This window comes from Aedes aegypti, chromosome 1 (assembly GCF_002204515.2).
Source record: "Aedes aegypti strain LVP_AGWG chromosome 1, AaegL5.0 Primary Assembly, whole genome shotgun sequence".
NCBI classification, from domain to species: Eukaryota; Metazoa; Arthropoda; class Insecta; order Diptera; family Culicidae; genus Aedes; species Aedes aegypti.
In genome coordinates this window covers 70,213,330-70,227,333 of record NC_035107.1, presented here as the reverse complement: position 1 = coordinate 70,227,333, position 14,004 = coordinate 70,213,330, and the positions used below count along the sequence as shown (strand labels likewise).

General features: G+C 42.4%; 1 protein-coding gene across 17 annotated transcripts in view; it reads left to right on the top strand.

Moving 5' to 3' along the window:
- Positions 1-14,004, top strand: part of LOC5565116 (neurobeachin) — a 415,182-nt gene that overhangs the window by 244,293 nt on the left and 156,885 nt on the right. For all 17 annotated transcript variants that reach the window (XR_002499236.1, XM_021839344.1, XM_021839334.1 and 14 more), the window contains 2 exons: positions 6,643-6,874; positions 7,176-7,372. Coding sequence is in view for 16 of the 17 variants with exons in the window: in XM_021839344.1 (XP_021695036.1) it covers positions 6,643-6,874; positions 7,176-7,372 (429 nt within the window). In the remaining variant the exon portion in view is untranslated. The remainder of the gene's footprint in view (positions 1-6,642; positions 6,875-7,175; positions 7,373-14,004) is intronic.

Here is a 14,004-nt window from a genome sequence, read left to right as displayed (position 1 = left end):
ATCAGTTCTTAGCAAGATCCTGTAGATTCCTAGCGAACTACTCCATGTACTAGCGGGTCCCTGTGGATTCTTAAAGACCCTCTAAAGATTCATATTAGGGTATGGGGGTATCATAGCAAAATTTGGCGAATTTAGAAAATATGGTTGATTTAAAAAATATAAGCTCAACTTCGAAAACACAGTTAAGCTGATTACAAACTAAAGTGATAAGAAGTTTATTTGTGTATTGTACGAAATCAAGAGCCACTGTTATGGATCATGAGGGTTTCATGCAGCTTGAGGGCAGCATGTTGAGCACCACTGTTCTATGCCATTTTGTAACTATTAATCTTAGAAAACTTAGTCAATATACTGCGAATTTCTGTGTAGATCAATTGATTTCAGCTGTTTCTGTGCGCTCTTTTGACTGTAGTCAATCATTCGATATGAGATGCCTTACTGTGCAAGAAATATAATTTTGAAGAGCCATTTCCAAATAACCGCTAGGGCTCCAGAGATAAGCTGATTTTATGGGTTTATTAAATGAGAAAAAAAGTTCAATTCTGTACCATTCCAAAGTCTAGCCTTCATTTGGTTCCATGAGCATGATATAACAATATCCTTATGATATTTTTGAGATAAAAAAATAGGTTCCGTTTTTGGCAACAAAAATTTTTGACTTCGTTGCCATAAACGGAATTCCACTGTATCTCATGAGTTCTGTTTGATCATCGACCTTGATGATTGCTCCTTGGCAGTGCGTCAAGAAAGCCCGAGCAGTCGTCAGTTGTTTTCCCTCTCGGGTCGTGCGCCTATTTTCTCTGAGTGCTTTTATATAGCCGAGCAAACGAGTTATGCTGAATGTGGATTGTTGCTGCTCAGTCAAGGATGACGGATCAATTGGTGAGCTCGTTTCATGCTACTATTTCTAATCTATAAAATATGTATGACTGCACATTTAATCGATACAACGGTAGGACGTAAATATGATTTTTCAACAAACTATGAATGGTTCGCCACTGTGAGTGTCGACATAAACTCTAATTCATGAATTATTTATGTTTAACATTTTTTTGTTTACAAAACACCCCTTTCTTTTTATCTTTATTTTTGTAATTATAAAAAAACTTTGAATGGTTCGACACTACAAGTGTAGACTTGCGAAAGGTTCACTTTATTCAACAAACTTTGGATGGTTCGCCACCTCAAGTATCGGCATAATTTTCCTTTACATAGAATTGTTCATATCAAATTGTTCATATCAAATGAAAATATTATATTTTCATAAAAGCATATTTATATTTGACAAAAAACTATTTATCATGGTCTAATCACTTATCAAAGTGAATCCTTTGACCCAACGATCCTCCCCATTAACAAACATCCTTCCCAGTAACCTTTGTGGAGATGCAGAGGCAAACACGGTCTCCAAATAGCAAAGGTTACACACTAACATTCCTTCCCCCAATCCCACCTGACTGCAAGGACGTGGCCGGCGCCGTTATTGACCCTGTATAAATAGAGGCACTGAATTATGCACACTGAAGAAGATTATGGCCAATCCCAGCCGAACTTCTAGTTGATTCTTTGTGCATTTTCACTGACTTCGGTCAATCACGGAATAGCAACCATTGATATGTGTAGTCAGTCTAAGTTAAGCTAAGCTAAGCTATAAACGGAACTCCACTGTATCTCAAGATCCTTATAACTTAGAAAGATGGCACCTTCGGTAATGTTGTTAGCTTAGACTTTCATTGTTCGAGTTAGTTAAAATAAAATTTTGCCAGCAGGCGATGCTAGTGAGCACGAAACTTTTGCTTTGCAGATATCTCAAAAACCTGACCACTTAGAAAAATTCAGCTAAGTTATTCAGTATGTCAAGGACTATCATCGTTCGAGCCGGATGATTTAAATTGTGCCACCAGGTGGTATTAGGTCTACTGGCTAAAATATTAATACAGTCGAAGCTTATTATAGCGACATCGCAAGGGACCGTCGTAATAGAGAAAAGTCGCTATAGAGAATAGCTATATCATCAATATAATTTTCAAGGGACTGAAAAATGTCGCTATGGAGAGCTTTTGTCGCTATAAAAGTTGTTGTTATAACGAGCTTCGACTGTAGTTTATAACCAAGTTAACAACGTTTATGCTCACTATCGCCGCCTCGAGTGTTTAGGCTCAAATAAAGATTGCCTTTGAGCTCGCCATCGAAGACGCCATCTTTCTAAGTGAACAGGATGACAAGAAATCTGCAAAAAAAAGTCTCATGATCACTAGTGCTACCTGGATTCAAAGAAAACATCAAACGAAAAGTTTTGTCACCAAAGGGCAATATTTCAAATTTGATGGCCAAAATAATGACAAACCTTGAGCTACTCAATAACTTTGCCAAATACCCCATATATCTTAATGATCCTGAGATATCCTCAAAACAAAATAAAATCATACTCACTATCTCTTGTCGGCATCACCACGTTCGTTTTATATTACAAGAAGCGTGGTTTGCATATCAGAGATACCTAAAAGTTTGGAGAAAGGATCCTGGAAGCCAGTGTGAATTCTGCGATTTCAGAATGGATCCTGAGATTTCATGATGCATAATGGGATTCCAGTGTGGATCTTGGGATTGTAGTGTAGATCGTAGGATTTCAGTCTGGATCCTGGGGTTAGAAATGTGGATCGTAGAATTACAGTGTGGAACTTGGGATTCCAATGTATATACTAGGCCTCTTAGTGCAGATAATGGGATTACAGTGTGAATATGGGATTGTAACGTGGGTCATGGAATACCAGGCGGAACCTGAAATTTCAGAGAAGATCTTGAGATTCCAGTGTGAAACCTTATATTTTAAAGGATCTTGAGCAAGATGAATCCTGGGATTCCAGTGCGGATCCTAGGATCCCGGTGTAAATTCTCGATTTTTCCGGTGTAAATTCTCTGATTTTTCAGCTTAATAAATTATCAATCATTTACCAATGTTTCCTGGGTCCAATATGAATCCTGGATGATTTCCGGTGTGGATTTTGAGATACTATGGGGGATTTTGAGTTTCCAGTGTGGATCTATGGATTCCAGTGTGAATCCGGGGATTACAGTACGAATCCTGGATTTGTAGTGTGGATTTTGATATTCCAGTGAAGATTCTGTTGAGGATTTCAGTGAGGTTTGGATCAAATCTAAATCGAAAATAATCAAGTATTTTTGTATTTTCAATATTTTGCGTGTATATTCTAAATGAAGAAGACAAAAACGCTTTGAAGCTGGCGTTTTTTTTTTTTGGAAATCTGGAAATTTCGAGTAGAATCTGATGATCTATTGAAAAATAAAACGAATTTCGGAAAAAAAACCTAGGATTCGCTGAGAAACCTTGTGATTATATTCTATTCTATTCTAAATGCTTGTGCACTGCCAATGAAAAGCATCCTGGAAATAGGGAAAGCGTACCAGTTATGGCCATAGTGGTTCCCTATTTGGCCATATGCAAAATTCGGATACCTTCCACATTTTAATTTTATTTGAATGTATCAACATCAAGATATAAGCTATATCTTACTGCTAAAACACAAAAAAACTTCAAAATGTTAAGACATTCAAATTATTACGTATTGCGAAATAGGGAACCACTATGGCCATAACTGGTGCACCTACCCTACCTGAACCTTGTTCTGATATTTTCTTGTCAGTATTAATATTTGCAGCATATCAATGATATGATACAGACATAAAAATGGCCAGGCCCACTGTGCAGACTTGGGTTTGAAGATAATTAAAAAATGCGGCGATTAGATTATTCACGTATGAATAACGTAATAGAAGAAAATTTTCAAACTTTAGGAAGAAGAAACGGGGACAACCGTATCAACCGTTCCATTTCGGGGATGAAGATAAAATCGTTGGGAGTGGCTGTGCTAAGAATGTTAATGCACACTCCGTTCGCGGTCTTTTTCCGTTTCCTGGGAAGGGACTCGGGTATTTTTCCCTCATGTCCTGGCTGTAAAACCTAGACTATAGCGCCATTACTCGCTCTCTGAAACGAAAAGAAAACTCATTCTGACCTCTCTCCCGCAGCAGTCATAGGTAATCAAGAAATTTACATTACTTGTGATTAGCGTTTCTTTTTTCTTAAGTTTATTGACAAGTTTACAATTGGTATTTGATTACACAGTCAACCCTCCATGAGTCGATGTTCCATTACTCGATATCGACACATGGAACCATACTAAATTCAAAAAATCATGCTTACTATGATGGTCCCCTCGAACAGCTTTCCAAGGAATACCTGTTCCATGACTCGATATTTCCATGAGTCGATGGTCCTTTCAATATCGACTCATGGAGGCTTGACTGTATTTCTTTAGGCGGATTTATATCTACTTCGTTTTACCAAAAACTAAAGAAACACATGGACTCGTTTTTGGGGGGTAAAAGGAAAAATATAGATGAGCAGGAACGAACTCACCAAATGACTTCATTGTCGTAAGTTTCCTAAGCAATTCTCCCAATAGGCGAGTTTTTAATAATGGTTTCTTCAAAGTTTTCGTCGACATCAGAGTTCATGTTTTTAACAATTTGATAACTAAAGTGACACATATAAAAGGATTTATCAGCTAAACCGTTTAACTGCCATTAGTCAAAAGTTGCAAAATTCTCAAAATAACGTGTGAACACAACACAATAAAAAACAGCCGAGAACATTGGAAACGATCGTTCGACAATTTACTAGGATTTCCTCACAATTTATCTTGGTTATACACGCCATCGAATGATTACGCGTCACACACACATATTCTGTCTAAATCAATACTTCCTTACACCACAATTGTAACAATCGAATTGTCATAACCTTTTTTCCTAGTCGACTTTCTGTTGCGATCACAGCACAAACGGGTCTCATGAAACGTTGAATGTACCATCCGGCATTACCAGTGAAATCACCAACTGAATTGTAAAAACAGAAGCTTGAAAACACGCATCATAAAACACTACCGATCGCATCTAAGTTCACAACAATTAACATATTACATACATGAAATATCCACCATTGCAAAAAAACAATTTTCTTCGAAACACTTGCCGGGTGGCATAGAACTTTCTTAGCCAAAGTTGCCATTTTCGCATCTGCATATCGTGTAACAGATACGATGATACTCTATCCCCAGGGTAGTCAAGGAAATTTCCATTACGAAAAGATCCTGGACCGACCGGGAATCGAACCCAGACACCTTCAGCATGGCTTTGTTTTTTGAACGCGGAATCTTACCGCTCGGCTAAGGAAGACCCCATTTTCCACATCTATCTTGTTTGATATTTTCCGTCCGATTGTACCGTACCTATGTACATCTTGGGATGCAACAGTAACAAGCTCAAAAACATTCCATTTATAACTTTCTCCGAGCAGCGGCCAATGACTTCCTCGACGTAATGGGCAAACTGATTAAATAAACAAATTTATTTCTACGTCCCAAAACAACTTCCACCGTCCTCTGGATCTGGATGACCCGGAAATGCAACAACTCGTTGTTGCACATCTCGGTGCATCCGTCTCAGGTTCTTGTCCTATAGGAGCGCCAAGAAGTTTTCCGAAATGGAATTTAATCCATTTGCTCCGAGCTGCTCCTAGCTAGCAGGAGCAGCCGCCCACACCGAGTTTCTCATTTTAACTTGATATCTGCTTCCTCCGGTTTTGAGCCAACCACTTCCACTACTGTTCTGTGGGTAAATAAATGCAAAGCACAAGCTTTGCATCGACCCGTTTATGAAACGTTAGTGTAGCAACGGAAGGACATCCCGAAAAAGAAAAAAATCTTTTGGAATCACATCCATTTTCATCCAATGTTCAATGATAAACAGTCAAATTTACGATTAAATTGTTACCTAGTAGATTAGGTTTTTCTTCTTCTTCTTCTTCTTCCTGGCATTACGTCCCCACTGGGACAGAGCCTGCTTCTCAGCTTATGTGTTCTTATGAGCACTTCCACAGTTATTAACTGAGAGCTTACTGTGCCAATGACCATTTTTGCATGCGTATATCGTGTGGCAGGTACGAAGATACTCTATGCCCAGGGAAGTCGAGAAAATTTCCAACCCGAAAAGATCCTCGACCGGTGGGATTCGAACCCACGACCCTCAGCTTGGTCTTGCTGAATAGCTGCGCGTTTACCGCTACGGCTATCTGGGCCCCTCTATTGAATCTAAATACATTTTTTGTATCTTTTTAAATGTTGGAATGCTCCTTCTTTGAATGGTAAAGAGGACGAGCTGTTCAATTTTCTAACAGCCAATAACATACATCCAGATTTTTTTGTTTATCGTAATGATCGACTGGATGGAACATGTGGTGGAGTTTCCATCATCATTCATAGACGTATAAAACATCAACTTTTTTTTAATATATAATTTCCACTCGGGCTCTTAAGTCATAATGTGTCATTCATTTATGGTGAACATTTCTCATTTTACCACAACGGCCATGGCCAACAGCAATCACAATAATGACTACCATTGCAAACGAGCAGCAGCAGTGGCGACCGAAAGGATATCGCAGTAGTATAGTTTCGGTGTCATTTCTTCCGGAGTCAGTTGCAGTTAACATCCAGCATCCTTACGAGTCAGAACCCTAACCTCAGTTTTTTCCTTCTCTCTCTCTGTGCATCCTTACAGCTGGTTGGCGGCGAGTTCGACATGGAGCTGAACTTTGTCGTCCAGGACGCCCAGAACGTGAAACACATGCTGGAGCTGTTGGACCACTGTCCGGCCAATCTGCAGGCCGAGGTGTGGAGCGTGTTCATCGCTATCTTGAAGAAGAGCGTCCGCAATCTGCAGGCCTGCACGGAAATTGGGCTGATCGAGCACGTGCTGGCGCGGCTGCCGAGGGCCGAACCCATCGTTGCCGGTAAGATATATGTGTTTCTAATGGTTGTGCTACATTTCCCTGAATGTCGGTTTCCCGAATATCCCATTTCCCCGAAAAGCTCTTGACTTCCATGAATGTCATGAACTTTGAGGAACTTCATTTGATTGCTTATCGTTCTGCTAGTTTAACACCCTGTAACTGAAAACTATGTTTTTATCTTTTTGACCTGCCTCACTGTTTGAGGAAAAGGGTCATTCGGGGAAATGACATTCGAGGAAAAGTAGCACCTTCACTTCTAATAGTTACGATTCCTCACATTAACTTCCATTGAATCCCACAGACCTTCTCATCGAGATGCTCGGTGTCCTTGCGAGCTACAGCATCACAGTAAAGGAGCTGAAGCTGCTGTTTGGAGCGATGAAGGCCATCAACGGCAAGTGGCCACGGCATTCGGCCAAACTCCTGAACGTGCTCAAGCAGATGCCCCATCGGAATGGGCCCGATGTGTTCTTCAGCTTTCCCGGCCGGAAGGGATCGGTAAGTGTTTGATTAAATTTCGAAAGGTTTAGTACAAATTCGTACAGATTTGTAGGATATTTGTATCAGATTTCTCTTTGAAAAACAATTATCGAAGGAACTTGGTAGTTTTTGAAAGTGTGGTCTTTTGACTTATCCACCAATGAACTGAATTCATTCGGTCCAAGAATTTTTCACTTGCTCTTGTGTCACAATCCTTGGACTCAAATTATTGATCGAAAGCCAAAATGACTTGGCCCTATTTTTTCTCTTTCTTTTTAAAATCAGTAAACAGCAAGCCCAGTAAAATTCAAAATCTTCTAAGGATTGCACCAATTATTCCTTTATGAATAATCTCTTGATTCTTTCTGTGATGTCTTTGAAAAGTATGAAAAATACCTCAATTTGGCAATCCTTTTTTAATTCATACTAGAAAATCAAGGCAACTTCTCTCCGGTTCTTACAGAAATTGCTCCTGGCATTAATGTGATAATGTGAGATTTTTTGGCGAATTCAAAATTGTAATGTGGGTATTACTTCGGGAAGTTTTTATGCGATTCTTTTAGAAATGATTCCAAAGCTCTTGTGGGAACTCCCGATTCGCACTTCAGCGAAAACACCCGCGAAAGATAGAGTTTCGGATTGCACACGCGACGAATACTGGTGATACGGTCACTATGTAGAATTTATTAATTACAACGGTAATTAATTAGAAACTAGATTTGATTGTATGGACTGTATTTCTACGTATCAAAAGGGACGCACGATTCACAGATCGTAACCGATTATCTCGACGGTCGATTTATAACTAACTTGCTTCTAATCTATCGAAGCGGGGAGAGCGAATCTTCGTATCGAGTAGCGATACGGGTTGTGTGAAACCTATGTATGGTCACTCAACTAACCGATCTCAGTTATTACAGTGGTGTACAAAATTATAATCAAACTTATATCTAACATACCGCCCGCCTTGAGTTCACTCAATTCAAATATCAAACTTATTATAACAATTCAAGAATAGAACATCTTTCCCAAACCCAATTTCTTGTAACTCTCGATCTGATCTCCTTATTGAACTATGTGTAGACCGTTCTTGCCCGTTCGTCAAACTGATTCGCGAAACTCGTTCGATGTCTTCCGATTATGCCGTCAGGTCTCCAATGCACGCTGTTGCTCTACAGTGCTTCCTGTCGCTAGATTTTCCACCATACGCTGTCGAAGAATGAAACGGCTTGATTCCAAAATAGTTGTAAGTTGTAAGGACATAACTTATCTTGCGCCCCCCGGCGATAGCGGATGAAATCTCCGACCTTGCCAAAGTGTGCCCCATGGGGGCAGGTAAACAACGGCGATGTGGCTGGCGCACTGGATTTGAAGACACCGTAGAGGAATTCTGTCGAATAGAAAGACCGATTGGGTTCCGAACAACCATTGAGGGTTGAAAAACATAACTTTTAGGGCGGCCCCTGGCGAATACGGCAAGAATGTACCGTTTGCTGCCAATTGTGCCCCTATTGGGGCCATACTTAGCTGTATTTCCTGATTTTGATCCGTAGGAGGATAATTGCTGGATGACGATGGTTAGAGTTGAGAAATTGATCCTGATGAGAGGGAAATCGATTGGCTTCCGAAATGATTCTGATTAAAACTAAACGTAACTTCAATTGTGGCCCCTGGCATGAACGACGTGGATTGTCGTAAAGCGCCAATATTGCCCCATATGGGGCCGTACTTAGCTGATTGGATCTCCATTGATCACCAGAAGCGATGAATTACAATGCTGTGGTTGGATCCAGATCTGCTAAAGAATAACAACGCATTGGATCCGAAGTAGAAATTCAATTTTGTTTAACGTAACTCAGGTGTCGGCCCCCTCGGCAGGTGTAGCTATACGCTACGAAAGCCAATGGTTGCCCCCAATGGGGGCGTTGAACACTTTGCTGACAGACGAAAAGGATGCTCAGGAGTCGTACCGTGGAGAACTGTCAAAGGAAAGCCAATCAGTTCGTTTCCGATTACAAAAAGATGAAATACATAACTTGGGGATAGCCCCCTGGCGAAAAGCGGCGAAAATATCCCGCAAGCTGCCAAAGTGCCCCAATGGGGGCAATAATACTTATTGTTGAACTGCATTTGGCCTCTCCTCGACGTTTTGTTGGTTATCTTGCAAGGGAAGAATGCAGATCTTCGAAATGGCTCGGCGAAATGAGCCATTCTTCGTACGTGCGGTGACAACCCTCGTGTTCCCGTCTGGACCAGGATGAATTTCCGTAATTCTTCCAAGCTTCCACTTGAGTGGTGGAATATTATCCTCTTTCAAGAGTATCATTGTTCCGACACCTAGGTTGGTTCTTTGCCGTGTCCACTTGTTTCGACTCTGCAGGGTCGACAGGTAGTCTGTAGACCATCGCTTCCAAATCAGCTGACTGTAACTTTGGACACGCTGCCATCTACTAAGTCTTCCTTCTGGTATCTCGCTGAGACTGGGTTCAGTTACCGCAGTAAGTGGACGTTGAATGAGGAAGTGCCCTGGAGTTAGAACGTCCAAGTCACGCGGATCATTGCTCAACGGAGTAAGTGGTCTTGAGTTGAGGCATGCTTCAATCTGCGTAACAACGGTGTAGAATTCATCAAACTTCAGCATCCTATTTCCAATCACTCTCCGCATATGCCCTTTCAGCGATTTAACTGCGGCCTCCCAAAGACCGCCAAAATTGGGTGACCTGGCAGGTATAAACTTGAATTCGATCAAGTCTCGAACTGCGTCGGATGACACACGTTCCTGGAACTGTTGACGTTGGAACAATCGATGCAACTCATTCAACTCTCTTCGAGCACCGACAAAATTTGTAGCGTTGTCGCATAGTATTATATCAGGCCTCCCACGCCTAGCTACGAATCGCCTGAGCGCAGCAAGAAATGCTTCGCTTGTGAGATCCATCACGATTTCTATATGTACTGCTTTGCAGACCAAGCATACAAACAGGCACACATAGCATTTTATAGGTGCTCCTTTTCGAGTGGCCGGTCGCAGCTCAAAAGGGCCACAGTAATCAACGCCTACACGTTGAAAGGCAGGTGCTGGAGATACTCTTTCCAACGGCAGATCTCCCATTAGTTGTTCATGAGCAAGTGGCTTGGCTTTAAAGCACTTCACGCACTCATGCATGACCTTCCTGGCCAGGTTTCTAACGCAAAGCGGCCAGAATCTCTCTCGAACGCAAGCTATCATTAGTTGCGGTCCTCCATGCAGTAATCTATGGTGATAATCGATCAAGATAAGCTTCGTAAGTGGATGATGGCTATCCAAAATCATGGGATGCCTACGGCTTCGTGACACCGGAGCGTTTCCGAGCCGCCCGCCTACGCAGAGTAAACCATCGATCATAACAGGATGCAGACTGTGCAGCTTCGACGATGGTCTTACTTCATTCTTAGCTGCAATATCTGACAAATCCAACGGAAAACATTCCGATTGGGCCAGCTGTACTAAGGCCAGCAAGGCTGAGTCATGCTCTTTTGCTGATAGTAATCCAGACATTCTCCGTCGTCTATTCCTCGGTGGACAATTGAAGGAAAAGCGACGAATCCAAGCGGTCAGACGAACCAGAGTTAACAGAGACGACCGAAGCATATACACGTCACTAGGAGGCAACGCTTGAAGAACTGCAGAAACCAGTGGTCTTTCCTCCAGGACCACTGAATCGAATTGTTGATCTGGCACTGACATATTTTTTGGCCAGTATCCGATGTCCTTTTTTAACCATTCTGGTCCACTCCACCAGAGAGAATTGTTTGAAATTTGTGATGGCGTTGCTCCTCTTGATATTATATCAGCTGGATTTTCAATTCCTGGCACGTGATTCCACACTCCACCCTTCGTGGCGTGTTGTATCTCAGATACACGGTTTCCTACGAAGGCTTGCCACCTTGACGGATGCGAGGAGATCCAACATTTCACAATGGTCGAATCGGTCCAAAAGAATGCTACGGCTGCAATTTCTAGGCTGCTAGCAACGGACTCATACAGATGGGCTAACAGTAGCGCTGCAGACAACTCCAGACGAGGCGTGGATTGCTTCTTCTTCCTTTTGCTGAGGTCTTCTAGAGGTGCAACCTTTGACTTCGCCATCACCAGATTGACTGCTATTTCTCCATCTCTACTGACACATCGAAGGTAGATGGTTGCTCCGTAAGCCTTGTCGCTAGCAACCATCACCAAATCACTGAGATTCCTTCTAAATTCTAGCCACCTTGTGCGAAGATCATCACTTAGTAACTCATCGCACGAGTATTTCGCTTGCCAAAGCTCTTGTAGGAAAAGTTTTCCTTGGACTATCACTGGTCTAACTAGACCGTAAGGATCGAAGAGGCGTGCTATTTCCGACAGTACAACACGATAGGTAACAGGACCTTCAGGTCTCCAACTAGGAACTCTGATCCACAACGTATCCGTAGCTGGCTCCCACGTGAGACCCAATGTCTTCACTGTAGCCTTTTCATCCAATTCAAAAACTACGCGGTCATCTCGTAGATCAGAAGGAATTTCTGACAAAACTTCCGGTGTGTTGGTATTCCACTTCCTGAGATTGAAGCCTGATCCTTTCAGTAGCTCTCGAACATCTTTACATACTTGTTTTCCTTCTTCAATTGTGTGGAAACCAGCCAACATGTCATCTACATAAAAACTCTTCTTGACCACTGCTGCAGCCGCTGGATAGCGATCCACTCCATCCTCGGCACATTTGTTTAAACATCTAGTGGCAAGATATGGCGCAGATGATGTACCGTATGTTACAGTGGTGAGCTGGTATGTTCGTAACTGCTCCTGAGCAGAATCCCTCCAGTATATCTTGTGTAGAAGCTGATCCGATGGATGCTGCCAAATCATTCGGTACATTTTCTCTGCATCTCCTACAACGGCGTATCTGAACAGACGAAACCGCATCAAGATGCTCCGTAGGTCGTCCTGGACAACAGGTCCCACCATCAGCACATCATTTAAAGAAACACCAGAATCCGTTGGACAGGATGCATCGAAAACAACTCTAAGTTTCGAAGTGGTGCTGTCTGGTTTCAGGACAGCATGATGTGGAATGTAGTATTCCTGACCATGTTCTTCCTTTTCCGTGAGCACCTCTTTCATATGGCCCATTTGAAGATACTCATACATAAACGCCGTATACATGGCCTTCAACTCAAGGTTGGCATCAAGCCGCTTTTCCATAGACAAATAGCGTTTCTTTGCTATAGTCTTGGAACACCCTAGTCTCTCCAACACGTGCTTCTTCTTCGGTAACTGCACCCGATATTTTCCATCTGGATCTCTAGTGGTTGTCTCCTCGAAGAAGGTTTCACAGGCAGACTCCTCGATGGAAAGGCAATTCTTTGTGCGGCAAGCTTCCAACTCCCAAAACCTTGCAAGTTCGTCGAAAATTTCTTCTGTAGTTACAGACGATGAAGCTACTGCGCTGTAGCTGACCACAGATTTTTCAGGCAACTCTCCAGCGACAATCCACCCTAGCTCCGTATTATGTAGAATCGGACCTGAGCTAGAAAGTTTCAACTGTTCAGTCAGCAGCAACTCGTAGAAGACAGCTACTCCAAGAATCACATCAATGGATCCTGGTTCGTTGAAGGCTGGATCCGCAAGACATATTCCTGAAGACAGATTCCACGACGAAGTATCGATGTGTTGCTGCGGCAGATTTGATGTAATCTTCGGTAGTACCAGGAACTTGACTTCACCGGACACGTACGACGAATTACACGACAAAACTATTGCTAATACAGCTTGTTTAGCAACAGAATGGCAACCACCAACTCCATCCACCGACAAATTTTCCCGAAGTCTTCGGAAATTCAACCGTTGAGAGAGATTCTCAGTCATGAGACAGACCTGAGATCCGTTGTCTAACAATGCGCGTGCAAGCACGGTATTCCCATGATGATCACCGAGCTTCACGATAGCAGTGGATAATAAGGCAGTGTTTGAATGGTGGTGTGTTTGGGAAGGTGTAGCAGTGTGGTGTACAGTAGAAGAATTGGTGGGAGGTGGTTAGCATGGATTTTGCGAAGATGTACTTGGAGTTGGTGTAGTCTGTGGTTGTTGAGAATGGATGGATTGCTGAGAATTAGAGTTCGCGGCTTGAGGTCCTTTAGTGTGCTTCTGGGAGGAGGGCTGATTCACATTCTGCCCCTGGTTCGCAGGACTATAGTAAGGATGCAGCAGATTGTGATGCCGCTGTCCACATTTACCACACGATGACCTCGAGCAATCCGCAACGAAATGACCAGATCGTAAGCAATTTAGGCACAGTCCAAGTTTTCGCGCAAGCACCTTTCTATCGACGATCTTCATTTTTCCAAAGCTGGAGCACTTCCACGTTATGTGGGCCGCTATTGCATACAACGCAATTTTTGTTTGACACTGTAGCATGAACAATTGGGGTTTTCGAAGGTTTCTTGAAGTCACACATCCTTCACGCTGACGTCGATTGTAGAATCGAACAATGGTTCTCCAGGAAGTTCACCATCGCTGTATATGATGGAATATTTTTCGAACTATGGTGTGTTTCCCATAAACGAAGTGTATCGTCGTCTAGCTTCTGGGAAATCATGAAAGCTAGCAGCGTACTCCACTGGGCAGGATC